The sequence below is a fragment of the Melospiza melodia genome, unplaced genomic scaffold (assembly GCF_035770615.1).
Source record: "Melospiza melodia melodia isolate bMelMel2 unplaced genomic scaffold, bMelMel2.pri scaffold_208, whole genome shotgun sequence".
NCBI lineage: Eukaryota > Metazoa > Chordata > Aves > Passeriformes > Passerellidae > Melospiza > Melospiza melodia.
The window spans coordinates 57988-75096 of record NW_026948545.1 but is presented as its reverse complement, the minus strand read 5'-3'; the positions used below and the strand labels follow the sequence as shown (position 1 = coordinate 75096).

At 64.2% G+C, this 17109-nt stretch overlaps 3 protein-coding genes across 3 annotated transcripts; 1 reads left to right on the top strand and 2 right to left on the bottom strand.

Moving 5' to 3' along the window:
* Nucleotides 1-23: 23 nt before the first annotated feature.
* EHBP1L1 (EH domain binding protein 1 like 1) lies at nt 24-891 on the top strand. The gene is made up of 2 exons (XM_063182393.1): nt 24-468; nt 694-891. Exons 1-2 carry the CDS (start codon nt 122-124, stop codon nt 779-781), a joined length of 435 nt encoding a protein of 144 aa, XP_063038463.1. The 5' UTR covers nt 24-121; the 3' UTR covers nt 782-891.
* Nucleotides 892-1193: 302 nt separating this feature from the next.
* Nucleotides 1194-5956, bottom strand: TRPT1 (tRNA phosphotransferase 1). Its single transcript, XM_063182388.1, is given in 9 exon segments — nt 1194-1318; nt 1700-1742; nt 1744-1811; nt 1922-1978; nt 2823-2855; nt 2858-2996; nt 4341-4498; nt 5347-5428; nt 5885-5956. Coding segments are annotated over 9 exon segments (696 nt in total). The 5' UTR covers nt 5942-5956; the 3' UTR covers nt 1194-1259.
* Nucleotides 5957-6246: 290 nt separating this feature from the next.
* SCYL1 (SCY1 like pseudokinase 1) lies at nt 6247-14329 on the bottom strand. Its single transcript, XM_063182389.1, is given in 21 exon segments — nt 6247-6374; nt 7040-7185; nt 7187-7236; nt 7309-7391; nt 7499-7619; nt 7621-7638; nt 7640-7695; nt 7908-7980; nt 8539-8727; nt 9362-9439; nt 9441-9518; nt 10268-10381; nt 10650-10757; nt 10929-11042; nt 11044-11088; nt 11781-11936; nt 12204-12294; nt 12379-12593; nt 12807-12931; nt 13485-13626; nt 14116-14329. Coding segments are annotated over 21 exon segments (2271 nt in total). The 5' UTR covers nt 14272-14329; the 3' UTR covers nt 6247-6261.
* Between the last annotated feature and the right edge of the window lie 2780 nt (nt 14330-17109).

The following is a 17109-nucleotide window of genomic DNA, read 5'->3' as shown; positions in this document are numbered from 1 at the left end:
TACATTGGGGACATCGAGGGGACATTGGGGGGACACTGGGAATAGGGAGGGGACTCTGGGGACATCGAGGGGACATTCTGGGCACACTGGGGACAGGGGGACATTGGGAACAAAGGGCAGGATGGGGACATCGGGGATGAGGGGGACATTTGAGGGGACAGGAGAACATTTGGGGACACTGGGGATGGCAGGAGAACATTTGGGGGGACATCGGGTGGGACAGGGGGACATTGGAAACGCTTGGGGACATTTGGGGACACAAACACAGCGGGTGCCAGGCACAGAAGGAGTCACCAGAGGGGGACACAAAGGGATTTGGGGACCTTTTTGGGGACATTTGGGGACATCCCCAGAGTGGCAGAAGCCGCCGGCGCAGCGCGAGCGCGAGCAGCTCTTACTGGAGGAACTGGTGGCACTGGTGAACCGGCGGGACCGGCTGGTGCGGGACCGGCACCGCCGCGAGAGCAGGTGGGGACAGCGCGGGGACAGCGCGGGGGACACCGAGGGGACTGCGGGGGGACTGCGGGGAGGGGTCCCGGTGGGTTTGTGGGGGGTCCCGGGAGGGGTTTGGGGGCTCAGGGGTGGCTCAGGGAGCTCCTGGGGGGTTTGGGGGCTGTCCGGGGGTCTTGGGGCGGATCCTGGGGGGGGTCCCGGGGGGATTTTTGGGGGTCCAGCCCTGCCCGGCCCCCGCAGGGCGCTGGAGGAGGATGAGGAGCTGCGGAGGAGCCTCGAGCCCCGGCGGCGCCGCTTCGGCCGCAGGGAAACGTGCGGGATCTGCTGAGGGACCCCCAAAATCCTCCGGGACCCCCAAAATCCTCCAGGACACCCCCCCGGGAACCCCCAGATCCCGGTGGATGCGGCAATAAAAGAGAATTTCTGTGTGAAATCCGATGTGGGGAAACTGGGAGGGACTGGGATGGAACTGGGAGGGACTGGGATGGAACTGGGAGGGACTGGGATGGAACTGGGATGGACTGGGATGGACTGGGATGGGACTGGGAGGGACTGGGATGGGACTGGGAGGGACTGGGATGGGACTGGGATGGAACTGGGATGGACTGGGAGGGACTGGGATGGACTGGGAAGGGACTGGGATTGACTAGAAAGGACTGGGAGGGACTGGGGGGTCCTGGGTCCCCCCGATGTTATTTTGGGGGGTGGGTTTGAGCTCTGGCCCCTCCATGAGACGCTCGTGGTGTTTAGGGGGGGCTTTATTTGAGTCTGTGGGACCTGGGGAGCTCAGAGACCCCCCCCAATCCTCATCCGGGGGTCTCTCCCCCCTTTTCATCCCAGGGTCCGTCCAGGGGCAGCTCACACCCTGTGGGTGGGGGGTGGGGGGGGAAAGAAGAGCTGTTGTCATGGCAACGGGAGCCCCCCAAATCCCTGATCCCCCCCAAATCCCAACCCCGGACCCCCCAAAATGCCCCCAGACCAGACCCTGAGTCCACCCAAAACCCCCTCAGCTCCCCCAATTCCCCCCAGTTTTGGGGTCCCCCTCAAATCCCCCAGTCCCCCCCACTCCTCTTGAGCCCCCCCAGTTTTGGGGTCCCCCCCAACCTCCCCAGCCCCCCAATTTCACGATCCCTCCCCAAATCCCTGAATAACCCCCCCAAACCCTTTGACCTCCAAATTTTGGGGTCTCCCCCCAAACCCCCCGACCCCCCCACCCCCCAATTTTGGGGTCCCCCCCCCTCCTCACGGTGCGGCCGCAGCTGCAGAACCCGCAGGAAATATTTGGGGGGGGATCCGGCCCTGGGCGTCCCCCGGCGTCAGGATCACCCCGTTGGCCGAGCAGAAAAAGGGGATCCCGTCTGTGGGGAGGGGTCGGGGGGGGGTCACACGGACATCGGGGGGGACCCCCCAAACATCGGGGACCCCCCCAAATATCGGGAACACCCCAAAAATCCGGACCCCCCCTCACCCGCCAGCGCGCGCGGGCCGTCGATGATGATGGCGATCTCCGAGTCCGACCTCATCCCTGCTGGGGAGGGGATTCTGGGGGGTCCTGGGGGGGTTTTAGGGGGTCCTGAGGGGCTGCAGGGGGAAGGTTTGGGGGTCTCGAGGAGGATTTGAGGTGTTTGAGGGGTTCTAGAAAGGGATTTGGGGACGCTTGAAGAAGGATTTGGGGGGCGCCAAAAAGGGGTTGGGAGCTTTGGGGGTCCTTGGGGGGTTTTGGGGGGTCCTTGGAGGGTTTTGGGGGGTCCTTGGGGGGTTTTGGGGGGGTCCTTGGAGGGTTTTGGGGGTCCCTGCTGAGTTTGGGGAACTTTTGGGGTGTCCCGGGGTTATTTTGGGGGGGGTTGCACATCAGGGTCCACCCTGCCAGGTGAGTGTGGGGTCTCTGTGGGGTTTGGGGATCTCGGGGGGTTTTGGGGTGTCCCGGGGGGGGGTTTAGGGTGTCCTGGGGGGATTTTTGGGGTGTCCTGGGCGGATTTTTGGGGCATCCCAGGAGGAATTTTTGGGGTGTACCAAGGGGATTTTTGGGGAGTCCCGGTGGGTTTTTGGCTGTGTCCCAGGAGGATTTTTTAGGGGTGTCCCAGGGGTTTTTTTTTGGGGCACCCAAGGGGATTTTTGGGGATGTCCTGGGGGGGTGTTTTGGGGGTATCCCAGGGGGGTTTCTGGGATGTACCAGGGAGGATTTTTGGGGTATCCCAGGAGGAATTTTTGAGGCGTACCAGGAAGAATTTTTGGGGTGTCCCAGGGGGATTTTTGGGGTATCCCGGGTTTTTTTTTTTGGGGTATCCCAGGAAGAATTTTTGGGTTATCCCGGGGGGGTTTTGGGCTATCCCGGTGGGGTTTTTTTTGGGGGGGGGGGGGTCACTCACCGCTGCGCACGCCGGGGTCCCCCGGCAGCCCCCCGCCAGGTGCAGGTGTTGCCGCCCCATGGGGCGCAGCCCCCCCGCCCGGATCGGGCCCCACAGGCGGCGCCGGGTGCCGTGGGCCAGGGTGGGGGGCAGCGCCTCGGGGGTGCACAGGGGGGTCAGCTCCAGATCCGGCACCTGTGACCCCCGGACACCCCCCCTGGAGTAGGTGAGACCCCCAAAATCCAACCCCGGACCCCCAAAATCCAACCCAGGATCCCCAAAATCCAACCCCGGACCCCCAAAATCCAACCCAGGATCCCCAAAATCCAACCCCGGACCCCCAAAATCCAACCCAGGATTCCCAAAACCCCACCCAGATCTCTAAAATCTCACCCCGGATCACCAGAATCCCACCCAGCTCTCAAAATCCCGCCCAGGATCTCCAAATCCAACCCTGGATTCCCAAAATCCAACCCTGGATCCCCAAAATCCCACCCGGGATTCCCAAAATCCCATCGGGGATCACCCAAATTCCACTCGGTACCCCCAAAATCCAACCCGGGACTCCCAAAATCCAACTCTGGACCCCCAAAATCCAACAACGGATCCCCAAAATCGAACCCCGCATCCCCAGATCCCACCCAGATCTCCAAAATTCAACCTGAAACCCCCAAAATCCCAACCCCGGATCCCAAAATCCTTCCCCGATCTCTAAAATCCCACCTGAATCTCAAAATTCCACCCCGGATCTCCAAGTCCTCCTGGATTTCCAAAACCCCACCCAAAATTCCACAAATCACACCCGGGATGCCCAAAACCCCTCTCCAGAACCCCCCAATTCTCTCAAAGACCCCCCAAATCCCCCATAAATCCCCTGAAGCCTTCTCCAGACTCCCCAAACCCCTCGAGGACCCTCCCAAATCCCCCTGGGACCACCCCAATTTCCCATAAACCCCCCCCAAACCCCTCTCCAGCCCCCCAAAATCCTCCATAAACCCCCCAAATCCCCTCTCCCGCCCCCCCAGACCCCTCAGGGACCCGCCCGTAGACCCTTTGGGGACCCTCCCAATCCCCCATAAACCCCCCAAAATCCCCCATAAACCCCTCAAATCCCCTCTCCCACCCCCAGACCCCTCGAGGACCCCCCACAGACCCCTCGGGGACCCCCCAGTCTCCCATAATCCCTCTCCAGCCCCCCCAAAATCCCCCATAAACCCCCCCAAACCAACCATAAACCCCCCCAAATTCTCTCTCCAGCCTCCCCAAACCCCTCGGGGACCCCCCCAAACCCCTCGGGGACCCCTCAAAGCCTCCATAAACCCCCCTAAATCCTCTCTCCAGCCCCCCCAAACCCCTCTGGGACTCCCCCCAAGCCCCTCGGGGACCCCTCGGCCCCTTAGACCCTTTGGGGGAGCCCTCAAACGCCCCGTAAACCTCCAAACGCCTCTCCAGCCCCCACCAAAATCCCCCATAAACCCCCCCAAATCCCCTCTCCCGACCCCCCAGACCCCTCGAGGACCCCCCCAGACCCCCCCTCACCGGCAGGGAGTGCCCCTGGTTGGCTCTGACCCTCAGGGGGTCCGGCCGGAGGGCGAAGCGACCCTTGGGGTCAGCGGCCACCACCCTGCGCACGTCACCCTCGGAGACCCCCGCGAAGCGCCGCAGCCGCAGCAGAGCCCCCACCTCAACAAATCCGTCTGAACCCCAAAACCCGCCCGAGACCCCCGTCAGGGCCTCTGGGGGGGGGGTCTCGGGGGGGTTTGGGGTGTCCCTGGCGGTGTTTGGGGTGACCAAAATGACATTTGGGGTGTCCCAAGGGACATTTGGGGTATCCCAGGGGGCGTTTGGGGGTCCCAGGGGGTGTTTTGGGGCATCCCTGGGGGTGTGTTTGGGGGTGTCCCAGGGGACTTTTTGGGGACTTTGGGGTGTCACAAAGAGTATTTGAGGTGTCACAGGGGGCATTTGGGGTGTCACAGGGGGCATTTGGGGTGTGCCAGGGGATGTTTTGGGGGTCCCAAAAGGATTTGGGGTATCCCAAGGGCACATTCTGGAGAATTTGGGGTATCCCAGGAGGTGTTTTGGAAGTATTTTAGGGATTTTGGGATGGGTTTTGGGGGGATTCTTGGGTGGGATTTGGGGGGATTTGGGGGGGAATTTTGAGGTATTTTGGGGTCCATTTTCAGGGATTTTGGGGTGGTTTTGGGGGGATTTTAAGGGGGATTTTGGGCGGGGTTTTCAGGGGGGTATTGGGGTTGGTTTTGGAGGTATTTTCGGGGACTTTGGTGTGGGTTTTGGTGTGGGTTTGGGGTGTATTTTGGGGTGGGTTTTGGGGCTACTTTTTGGGATTTTTGGGTGGGTTTCAGGGGAGATTAATGGGGATTTTGGAGTGTAGTTTGGGGGATTTTCAGAGATTTTACGGTGGGTTTTGGGGGGAATTTTTGACTGGATTTTAGGGGATTTTGGGGTGAGTCTTGGGGGATTTTGGGGGAGATTTTTGAGTGGATTTTGGGGTGGGTTTTGGGGGGGATTGTGGGGTCTCACGCACCCGGGCCCATGGGCAGCCCCTCGGCCTCGGCCCCATGGCGCAGGACGTAGCTCAGGGCCTTGGACAGCCGCACCTCGGGGTCCTGGGGGGGCCCAAAGATGACCCCAATCCCCCCTTGGAGACCCCAACCCTCCCTTGGAGACCCCCAACCCACCTCTGGGCACCGCCCACAGCCCCCCCACCCCCATGGGCGACCCCCAATCTTAGACCCCCTCCCCAAATTCAGCTTCAAATGCCCCCCCTTTCAGAACCCCCCCAATAGCTGGACCCCTCCCGCATTTCTGGGTCCCTCCCCCCCCACTTTGACGTGTCCCCCTCCCCACTTTGATGTCCCCCCCCATCCCTGGGTTCCCCCCCCCTCGCCATTTTTGGGGTTCCTGCCTCCTCCCCTTCCCATGTCCCCCCCCCCCGCCTCCTTGGGGTGTCCTTGTCACCTCTCCCTCGTGTCCCCCCCGTGTCCCCACCCGTCGCGAGGTGTCCCCCACCCAAATCTGCGGTCCCCTCCCCAAATTTCGGGCTCCCCCCGCCCCCTCCTCACCTCCTCCTTCCGCCTCCGCCGCCGCTGGGCGGCGCCCGCGCCCTCCCGGCCGGCCATGCCGGGCCACGTGACCGCCCGCCTCCCGCGCCACGTGACTGCCCGGCCCCGCCCCAACCCCGCCCTCCGCGCCGCGTGACCCCGCCCCTCGTGCCGCGTGACTCCACCCCCGTGCCGCGTGACTCCTCCCCCCGTGCCCCGTGACTCCGCCCCCAGCTCCACGTGCTGGCGCTGTCACGTGTCCCCCTCACGGATTCCCGCCTCCACCGCGCGCCCTCATTGCGGGTCTGGGGGTTTTTATTAGCGATCCCCCTCCCCACAAAAAAACCCCAAAGGGGATTTTCACCGCAATCCCCTTCTCTAGGACCCCCTCCCCACCCTCAGTCGAGTTTCCGAGCCCCCAATTTTTGAGGGCCCCGAGGACCCGCCCGGCGCTTGGCCTCGAGCTCCCGGCGCCGTTGCTGCTCCCGCTGCCGCCGGCCCGGCGGGGGCCCTGAGGGGACACGGAGGTCACCGGGGGAGGGGAAAGGGAAAAACGGGGCTCAGGGGGGATCGGGGGGACGAGTGGGGGGACAGGGGTGTCACAAGGGGGGACAGGGGGGAGAGCGGTTGGGGGGGTGAGGCCCTGAGGGGGTCCCAGGGAATGGGGGTTCAGGGGGGAGTCACTGAGGGGGTCTGGGGTCCCAAGGACATTGGGGAGGGGTCCTGGGAGGCTGGAGAGTCCCTCAGGGGCATCGAGGGGTCATGGGGAAGGATCCCAAGGGGTTTATGGGGGTCCTGGGGGAGGTTTGGGGAGATCTCTGAGGGTGTCTGGGGGATCAAGGGAGTCTGAGGAGGTTCAGAGGGTCTGGGGGTGTCCTCGGGGTCCCAGAGTGGATCTGGGGGGTCCCAGGGGGCTCTGGGGGGTCCTGGGGTGGGTCTGGGGGCGTCCTGGGGTGGGTCTGGAGATTTCCTGGGGGTCCCAGGTGGGTCTGAGGGGTGTCCTGGGGGTCCTGGGAGGGGTTCTGGGGGTCCCAGAGGTGTCCTGGGGGTCCCAGGTGGGTGTCCTGGAGGGGGTCTCGGGGGGATTCTGGGGGTGTCTTGGGTGGGTCTGGGGGTCCCAGGCGGGTTCCGGGGGTGTCTGGGGTGGGTCTGGGGGTGTCTGAGGAGGGGTCTCACCGTGCTGGCTGGGCAGCGCCTCCCAGGCGTCCTCAGTGCCCCACTCGCCCCCCACCCCCCACCCCCCCTCACCCTCATCACCCCCCCCGGCTGGGGGAGGGGCGCTGGGGGGGGGGCTCTGTGGGGGTGGGGGGCTGCGGGGGGGTCCCCAAATCCTCCGGGCTGCTGGTGGGGGGGCTCCGGGGCAGCTCCATGTCCTGGGGGGGGGGACAGATGTGATGAGATGGGGAGGGGTCACACTGTGCCCCCCCCACCCCCCCAAAACTCACCTCCAGACTCCCCCAGTCATCATCCCACCCATCGCCATCTTCCAGGGGGGGCTCCTCGGGGGGAGGCTCCTCGCTGGGGGGCTCTGGGGGGGCAAAATGAGGGCTCAGGGGGGCTCCTCAGGGGAGCTCCAAGGCTGGGGAGCTCAGGAATTTTTGGGGGGGGGGGATAAAGAGGGAGGGAGTCACTCACCTTTTGGGGGGGCCGCGGGGGTCTCGGCCGGGCTCTGCGGGGGTCCCTGCGTGGGGGGGGGCTGTGCGGGGGCCGCCCCCCCCTCGCCCCCCATCAGGCGGGCGGTCAGGGAAGGTGACACCGGTGACAGCCCAGGACACGGGCCGCCCCCAGCCCCCCCGCGCCCCCCCCCGGCACGGCGGCTGCGCTGGGGGTGTCTGTGGAGGGAGGGGAGGGGGTCACGGGGGGGGGGGGGACACCCCCAAACCACCCCCGTGTGCCCCCCACCCCCTTTTCTCCCCCTATCCCAATTCCCTCCCATTCCCCTGACCTTCATTTCTCCCCCCTCCCCACAGTTTTTGGACCTTTTTCCTCCAATTTTTGGCGCCCTCCCCACAATTTTTGCCCCCCCCTCCCCGCAGTTTCTCACCGCCCTCCTGGATCCCCCCGGCCTCGGCCGCCGCCTCCAGTTGCTCCAGGAAGCTGCGAATGGCCCGGAACGCCTGAGGGGGGGGACGACAAGGGGACCCCAAAAGTGAGAGACCGCCCCCACCCCCCCCCCCCCCACCCTTCATAGCCCCCCTGGCCCCCCCAAGGAGTCACTCAGTTTCTCTGGGGACCCCCCCTCAGCACCCTGACCGCCCCCCCTAATTGCTGTGGGAGCCTCCTCAGCACCCCCTGCTTTGAGACCCCCCCTCAGTGCGACCCCCAACCCATTTCATTGGGATCTGCAGCACCCAAACCCCCTCCCCAATTCCTCTGTGTTCCTTCCCCCTCCAAAACCCCCTCCCCAATTCCTCTGCGTCCCTCCCCAGCCCCAAAACCCCCTCCCCAATTCCTCTGGGTCCCTCCCCAGCACCCAAACCCCCTCCCCAATTCCTCTGTGTCCCTTCCATCCCCCCAGAACCCCCTCCCCAATTCCTCTGGGTCCCTCCCCAGACCCCTCCCCAATTCCTCTGGGTCCCTCCCCTACACCCAGACCCCTCCTCAAATTCCTCCAGTCCCCTCCCCAGTCCCCAAACCCCCTCCCCAAATTCTCCCAGCCCCCTCCCCGCCCTGACCTGCTGCCGCACCCCGGGGTGGGGGTCCACGGTGAGGGCGCACAGGGGGGGCAGCACCCGGGTCGCCACCTCGGGGGGGGCGTAGCAGCCGTGGGTGGCGGCGAAGGCGGCGACGGCCGCGGCCCGGGCGGGCGGGAACGGATCCCGGGTGGCCCGGGCCAGGGCGGGGGCCAGGACCCGCCGGCGGGTCTGGGGGACACGGGACAGTCAGGGGGACACGGGGGGACATGAGAGGGGACAGGGAGAGGGGACAGGGTCTGGGGGACACGGGACAGTCAAGGGGACACGGGACACAGGGAGAGGGGGGACACGGGACAGTCAGGGGGACATGAGAGGGGACAGGGTCTGGGGGACACGGGACAGTCAGGGGGACACGGGGGGACAGGGAGAGGGGACAGGGGGGACACAGAGAGGGGGAACAGGGAGGGGGAACAAGGGGACAGTGAGGGGAGGAGACAGGGGACAGTGAGGGGGGACAGGGGGACAGGATCTGGGGGGTGACAGGGGGACAATGAGGTGGAACAGTGAGGGGAGGGGACAGGGGAAAAGGGTCTCAGGTGGCCCAAACCAAGGTAGGGGGGTCTGGAGAGGGGCACAGGGGAAAATGGGCACTGGACCAGTGTAGGGGGATTTTGGGGGGGTTCAGGGGGTCCCAGAGCTCACCTGGGTGGGCAGGTGGGGGGCCAGGTGCCCCAGGCACAGCGTGGGGGTTATGGGGGGGTTCAGGGGGTCCCAGAGCTCACCTGGGCGGGCAGGTGGGGGGCCAGGCGCCCCAGGCACAGCGTGGGGGTTATGGGGGGGTTCAGGGGGTCCCAGAGCTCACCTGGGCGGGCAGGTGGGGGGCCAGGCGCCCCAGGCACAGCGTGGCGTTGCAGCGCAGGGGTCCCAGCGCGTCTCCCCCCCTGCACCCGCAGCAGCAGCCGGGGCAGCTCCCCCCCCCTGCGCCCCTCCCCCAGCTTGGGCGCCAGCAGCACCATGGACTGGGGGGGGACAAACAGAGGGGGGGGTCAGGGGGCACCCCCAGATGGGATCTGGGGGGGATTCAACCCATTTGGGGGTGCCCAGGTGGTTGGGGGAGTCCTATCTCACCCATTTTGGGGGTCCCCGGGTGGATTTGGAAGGAGGTTCTTGGGTTATTGGAGGGGGCTCCAGGTGATTGAAAAGTCCCACCCATTTTGTGGGGGTCCCACTCAGTCCCACCCATTTTGGGGGTCCCCAGGTGGATTTGGAAGGAGGTTCCCAGGTTATTTGGGGGGGGGGGCTCCAGGTGATTGAAGAGTCCCACCCATTTGGGGGGGGAGTCTCCTCTCAGTCCCACCCATTTTGGGGGGGTCCCCACTCAGTCCCACCCATTCTGGGGTTCCCTAGGTGGATTTGGAAGGAGGTGCTTGGGTTATTGGGGGGGTCCCCACTGATTCCCGCCCATTTTAGGGGGGGTTCCCACTGATTTCCACCCATTTTAGGGGGGTCCCCATTCAGTCCCACCCATTTTGGGAATACCCAGGTGGTTTGGGGTGTCCCCAGGTGGGTTTGGGGGTCGTTATTTGATTTTTTAAAAAGTCTCCAGGTGGTTTTGAGGGATCCCCAGGTAACTTCTGGGGGAGTCCCAGGAGGTCTGGGGGGCCTGGGTGATTTGGGGGGGTTCCCAGGAGATTCTGTGGGTCCTGGGTTATTTTTTGGGGGGCGTTCCCAGGAGATTTGGGGTGTCCACGATGATTTTGGGGCTCACCTTGACCGTCTGCTCGCGGATGGCCGGGTTGGAGTCCAGGAACCCGTGGGCGACGTGGGGGAAAATTTGGGAATCCACCGTGGCCTCAGGCAGGAACTCGATGTACTCCTCGAGCTGGGGAGGGGTGTGAGACCCCTGAACACCCCCAGGGACCCCAGAAACCCCAATCACCCTCCCCAGGGACCCCTCCCAGCCCCCCCAAACCCCATAGACACCCCCCAGTTCCTCCCAGTCCCCTCCCAGTTCTCCCCAGTTCTCCCAGCCCCATCCCATTCCCATCCCAGTCCCTCCTAGTCCCATCCCAGTCTCTCCCAGCCCCATCCCAGTCCCTCCCAGTTCTTCCCAGCCCCTCCCAGTGCTCCCAGTCCCTCCCAGTGCCCACCAGCTGCAGCAGGCGCAGGCGCAGGCCCCGCTCGGGGGACGAGAAGAGCCGGACGAGGACGGGGACGATTCGCTCCTGGTACTCGGGGGGCTCCAGGACCTTCGCCACCTGGGGGGACACTGGGGGGTTACTGGGGGGCTCTGGGGGTTACTGGGGGGGATTTTGGGGGTCCCACCTGCAGCAGGGGGGGTGGGGAGGTTGTGGGTGGGATTTTAGGGGTCAGGGAAGTTTTAGGGTGGGATTTTGGGTTTTAGGGGAGTATTTTGAGGGGTGTCCCACCTGCAGCAGGGGGGGCAGAGCGCTGGCATCGGCGCTGCCCAGCTCCAGGGCCTCGAGCAGCCGCGGGAGCAGCTTGTGCCTCCGGAAGGGCCCCGGGAGGGACTCCAGGAGAGGGCGGCAGCTCCTGCAGGAACGTCCGGCGCTCCGAGGGGTCCCGCACCTGCCAGGGGGGCCCAGAAACACCCACCGGGTCACGGGCGACAGGGATGAAGATGAGGAAGAGGATGAAGGAATAGGAGTGAGGAGGATGATGATGAGGGGACAGGGATGGGAATGAGATGAGGATGGAAGAGTAGGGATCAAAGGATGAGGATGAAGGAACAGGAATGAACATGGGAATGGGGTGAGGATGAGGATGAAGGAACGGATCAGGAGACAGCGATAGGGATGAGGATGATGATGATGGGGAAAAGGAACGGGAACGAGCACGAAGATGAGGAGACATGGATGGGAGCAAGGTGAGGATGGAAGAGCAGGGATCAAGGGATGAGGAGGAGGATAAAGAAAAAGGAATGAACATGGGAATGGGACGAAGATGAGGATCAAGGAATGAATCAGGAAAAAACAGGATGAGGATGAGGATGATGATGGGATGAGGAGCACGATGATGAAACAGGGATGAGAATGAGGCTGAGGACAATAAAAGGACAGGAATGAACATGGGAATGGGATGAGGATGAAGGAATAATTCAGGAAACAATGATAGGGATGAGGATGATGATGATGATGGGCACAGGGAAAAGGAACAGGAGCGACCACGAAGAAGAGAAGACAGGGATGAGGATAAAAGCACAGGAATGAACGTGAGGATGAGTATGAAGGAACAAGGATGAAGCGAGGCTGAAGGCACACCTGGAAGTGCTCGAGGAAGAGCCCGGTGCGCACCAGGGCACAGGCCAGGAAGGCTCCAGGGCGCTGCAGCCGCTCCAGGAGCGGCCCCGGGCCCGGCCGGGCCCCCGGATCCGCTGCCACCAACTCCGAGAAGGGCGGGATGAGCCCGGGGGGCAGCTGGGAGACACAGGGGGGACACGGGGTCAGGGACACCCCAAGGGCTGGGGGGACACAGGGGGGACACGGGGTCCGGGACACCCCAAGGGCTGGGGGGACACAGGGGGAACACGGGGTCAGGGACACCCCAAGGGTGGGGGTAGAAGGGGGACCCCTGAGCCTGGGGGTGAGCAGGAATTTGCTGGATCCACAAGCCTGGGGGGGATCCCGGGGGGTTTTGGGGGTGCCCAGGGGGTCCCCAGGATTTTTTGGGGAGGGGTCCCTGACCTTGCCGAAGCTGCGCAGAGCCCCCGGCCGGGGCAGGGGTCCATTGAAGACCTCCCAGATGAGGCAGCCCAGGCGCCACATGTCCCCTGCCCTGGGGGGGCCGTGACAGTGGGGAGGGGGCACAGGGGACCCCCGTGGTCCCCTGAACCCCCCCAGTGCCACCTCCCCAACTCACCAGGGGTCCCCCTTCCCTCGGGAGGGGTCGCTGAGCTCGGGGGGGTCCTGGGGCCGGGGGGGGTCACTGGGGGGACGGGTGGGGGTCCCCTCACTGGTGGCCGCCACCCTCTCGAGCCCCCCCAGCTTCCACTCGCCCCCGGGGTCCACGAAGACGGCGTCGAGTCCCAGCGCGTGGTGAACGAGCCCCGAGACCCCCAGGAACGCCAGCGCCGTCTGGGGGGGGCAAAAGACCCCCCAAAATCGGTAACCCCCCCTCAGAAAACAGGCCCATCCCACCCAGGAGCCAAAAACATCTCAAACCCCCCCTGGATCCCAGAATACCCAAGATCCCGGAGACTCCCCCCAAGATCACGGGGATCCCCCCACCCACCTGGGCCCACCCAGATCTTGGTGTCCCCCCAAAGGTCTCAGGGACCCCCCCCTCACCAGCAGCCGCTGCAGCCCCCAGGCCACCTCCTGCTCGCCCGAGTCCCCGCTCGGGGGGTGCAGCCGCAGGTGCCGCCGCAGGGGGGTCACGGCCTCTGTCACCAGGTACAGGCACTGCTCCGTCTGGGGGGACACTCGGGGGTCACCCCCGTGTCCTCCTGTCACCCCCTGTGTCACCCCTGTCAGCCCCTGTGTCCCCCCAAGCCTTTGTGTCCCCCCCTTTGTCCCCTCGCTGTCCCCACCATTCCTGTCCCCCAATGTTCCCCCAGTGTCCCCCTGTCCCCTCCTGACCGCTCATTCCCCCTGTCACCATTGTCCCCATGTCCCCACCCAGTGTCTCCATCTGTTCATGTCCCCCCATGTCCTCCCCCAATGTCCCCATCCCTTCGTGTCCCCCCCACTCACCCCCATCCCCTCACTCCCAAAATGTCCCCCCATGTCCCTGTAACTCCCCCAGTGTCCCCAATGTCCCCCCAGTGTCCCCCTGTCCCCTCCTGGCTGCTCATTCCCCCTGTCACCACTGTCCCCCCATTGTCCCCTGTCCCCATGATGTCCCCATGTCCCCCTAAAATGTCCCCATCCCTTCATGTCCCTCCACTCACCCCCATCCCCTCACTCCCCCCATGTCCTGTGACCCCCCACACATTGTCCCCACATTGTCCCCACTCCTGTCACCGTCCAGGCTGTCCAGGTAGCCCAGGATGTTGGGGTGCCGGAGGCTGCGGAGCCGCTTCAGCCCCGCCCGGGCCAGCGCGGTGGCCCCGGGATCCACCCCCGGGCCCAGGCTGTGGGCAAACACCGACACCGGAGCGCCATCGGCCTGGGGACACGGCGACAGTCAAGGGACAGCGCGACAGGCAGGGGATATCGCGACAGGTAGGAGGCAGGGCGGGGAATAGCACAGGGCAAAAGGGGGGGGACACTGTGGGGACACGCGGGGCCGGAGTAACGACAGGACAGGGGGACACGAGGGGACAGATGGAGATGTGGGGACAGCGGTGACACGGGGATGGCGACACCTGGGACCTGGCGATGGGGGACACGGGGGTGGCATGGGGGGACAAGCGGTGACGTGGAGGGGACATTCGGTGACGTGGGACAGGTGACAGCGAGAGCTGGGGCACAAAGGGACACCGGAGATGGGGGACACCGAGGGACACCGGAGATGGGGACACCGAGGGACACCGGGGTAGGGACACGGAGGGGACGGGGGTCGCGGGGACATGGGGAGGACTCGGGGCAGGGATGGCGGGGTCGTGGCCATGCAGGGATGCGGGGACAGGGATGGGACACACGAAGGGACCCCCACCCCGACAATCCCCTCACCTTGCGGCGGGCCCCGCAGCAGCCGCCAGAGCGGGGCCGGGGCCGCGGGGTCCGGCAGCGGCTCCGCCTCGGGATCCGCATCGGGCGGGCCCAGCTCGAAGGGGAAGTCCCGCACCGGGTCCCGGGAGAAGAGCCACATGGCGGGGCCGGGGCCGGGCCCGCGCTCCCGGCGGCTCCCGGGGCTCCGAGCGGCTCCCGGGACCGGAGCGGGCCCGGAGGAAGCGGCGGCGGCGCCGGGCGGGAGGATCCGGTGACGGACATGGGAGGCGGGCCTCGGGGAGCCATGAAAGGCAAGGGTGGGGTCTGGATGAGCCAATGAGAGAGCGGGGGTGGAAAACGGGAGGAGCGAAGGGCGGAGGGAGCGGCAGAGCCAATAAGGGGCTGGGGAGTGGCCAAAAAGAACCAATGAGAGGCCAGGAACGAGGAATGGGCGGGGCGAACAGGGGGCAAGGCCAAAACCAGAGGGAGGGGCGGGGCTTGTAAAGGACACGCGGCAGGAAGCGGCGGTGACGTCACCAAGCGGACCCAGCCGACGTTGCTATGACGTCAGGGGCCACAGGCAATGACGTCATATGCAGTTACCACCCCCCCTCCCCAGCCCCAATGACGACACAAGGCAAGTCGGGACTCTGCAGTTTATTGATCACTGAGGGTCCCTGTCACGATATGGGGAGTCCCGTCGCGATAATGGGGATTCACAGTGATTACAGCAGCCCCTCATGGTCCTGTATCCTTGGCACAGGGGCCCTGTCACGATACAGGAGCACTGTCACAATATGGGGTCCTTCCTTGATCCTCCTCTTCAGAGCAATCCAGGGTCCTGTCAGGATACAAGGCCCTTGCAGAACGTGGGTTCTTATCACGATAAACAATCCCTGTCGTGATATGGGGCACCCCCTGTCCTGGTACTGTGGGGCTCTGGGAAAATGAGGAGCAGGGGGTCCCTGTCGCAATAAGGAGTCCCTGTCACGATATGAGCGGCCCTGTTACCAAAAGGGGTTCCTGTCATGGGATCAACCCCCCCCTTCACCATGGGTCACCCAAAGCTACGTGAAAAAATGGTAAGGGGTCCTTACCGCAATGCAGGGGCTCCTGTCGCGATATGAGATCCCTATCGGGATATGGGGCTCATCCCTTTCTCTGGTTTGTGAGATCCCCAAGTCAAGGAGGAGAAATGGGGGATCCCTACCATGATATGGGACTCCCTGTCACGATGAGGGGATTTCTGTCGTGATATGGGGGTCTCTGTCGCGATAGGGCCCCAGGCCAGCAGCAGCGGCGCCACGGGGGGTCGAACCCCGCCCCGGGGGGTCCCGGGGGTGCCACCACCGGCGCCTTTTGCTTTTTTTTCGGCCTTTTTGGGTCCAGAGGAGAAAAAGCAAAACCTGAGAAAACCAAGGAAAAGTTTTCTCAGGAAAAGAAAAAACCTCCCGAAACGGGAAAAATAAAAACTAAAAAAAAAACCTCCCCAAAACAAGTCTGGCCCCGCCCCACGCGATTTGGGGCAATATGTGGGGAATTTGGGGCCAGAGCACACCCAAAAATGGGTGGTTTGGGGGGTTTGGGGCCCAGCAGGTGCCCCCGGCGCAATCTGGGCAGAGAAATGGGGATTTTGGGTCGGAGTCACGGCCCAGACGCAAAACAGACTCAGAAACGGGGATTTGGGGTCACAGGCGCGTCCCGGTCGCAAAATCAGGCCAGAAACGGAAATTTAGGGCGCAAAATGGGCTCGGCTCGGGAGATTTGGGGTTAATCCCGCGCCCCCGGCGCACAACGAGGTCAGAAACGTGGATTTGGCGTCGGCCGCGCGATCCGGGCGCAAAATGGGCTCAGAAACGGGGATTTGGGGCCGATCGCGCGCCCCCGGCGCAGGATTAGCTCCGGAACGGGGATTTTGGGGTTAATCACGCGCCCCCCTCGCATCTTGGGCCGAGAACGGGGGATTTTGGGGTCGGCGCGTCCCGGGGCCCCGCCGGTACTTACTCTGCTGGCTCACCTTTTCCTGCCTCTTTATTTTGGGGGAATTTCTAGTTTTTAAGCCTTTTTTTGGAGCAAATTGTCCATTTTGGGGCGAATCAAGGCGGTTTTGGCACTGTCACTGTGGGGAGGGGAGAGAGACAACACCCAACCCCCCATGCCCAACGCCTGCTCCTCCATCCCTTTGCTTTGGGGGAAAATCCAGGGGAAATGGTTCAAAAGCTCCTCCCCCTCCCAAGGCACCACGCAAAGGCGCTGACTAAGCATTTTTTTGGGTGGAAAAACCCCTGGTTTTGGTTTAAATTCCCAGATGGGGGCGAGCCCTACGAGCAGCGCATTCTGAGGCAATTTTAGCAATTTTGGGGTTTTTTTTTAAGGGGTGGGGGCAAAGCAGCCAAACCCAAAGCTCCCTCTCCTCCCCTTCCATCCCCGGAGTGGCCCATTTTGGGGTGAAAGCGGCACAAATACCAATTTTTGGCTCCCTACTGTTCCTGCAGACCCTGATTTGGGGTTTTTTGCCCCATTCTGGCTCTTGGAGGCTCCTCTGGCGGGGGCAGGGCCGGCGGGGCTGCAAAAAACACCCACGAGACCCCCCCCACACACACACCCTGTCAGCACAATCCGTTTTTTTGGGGGGAAAAGCGGCCGAATCGGTCAAACCGCCCGAAGGTCGCGGTTTTCCGCCGGTTTCGGGGGGATTTGGGGTCGGGAGGTGCCCGCATGCCACGTCCGGGGGGGGTCCCTGCGCTCCCCCCGCCTCCCGACGCCCCAAACCGGCCGAAATCGCCCCAAATCCGCCGCCCCTCCCCCCACCCCACCCGCGCGGGTCCCGGGGGGGGGAGGACTCAGGGTGGGGGGAGGGGCGCACCCGGTACCTGCCACCGCCGATTTTGGGGGGTTTTGCCTCAAATTTGAGGCTTCCCCGCCCCTTGCTCGCTCCTACACTTACTCGTTTTGGGGACAAAAGTCTAAATTTAAGCATTCCTGCTGCTGGTTTTGG

Coding starts and splice junctions, on each gene's coding strand:
- EHBP1L1 (XM_063182393.1), top strand. CDS start 122: ATGGGGACATCGGGGATGAGGGGGACATTTGAGGGGACAGGAGAACAT. Junction 469..693: donor CGGCACCGCCGCGAGAGCAG/GTGGGGACAGCG, acceptor CGGCCCCCGCAG/GGCGCTGGAGGAGGATGAGG.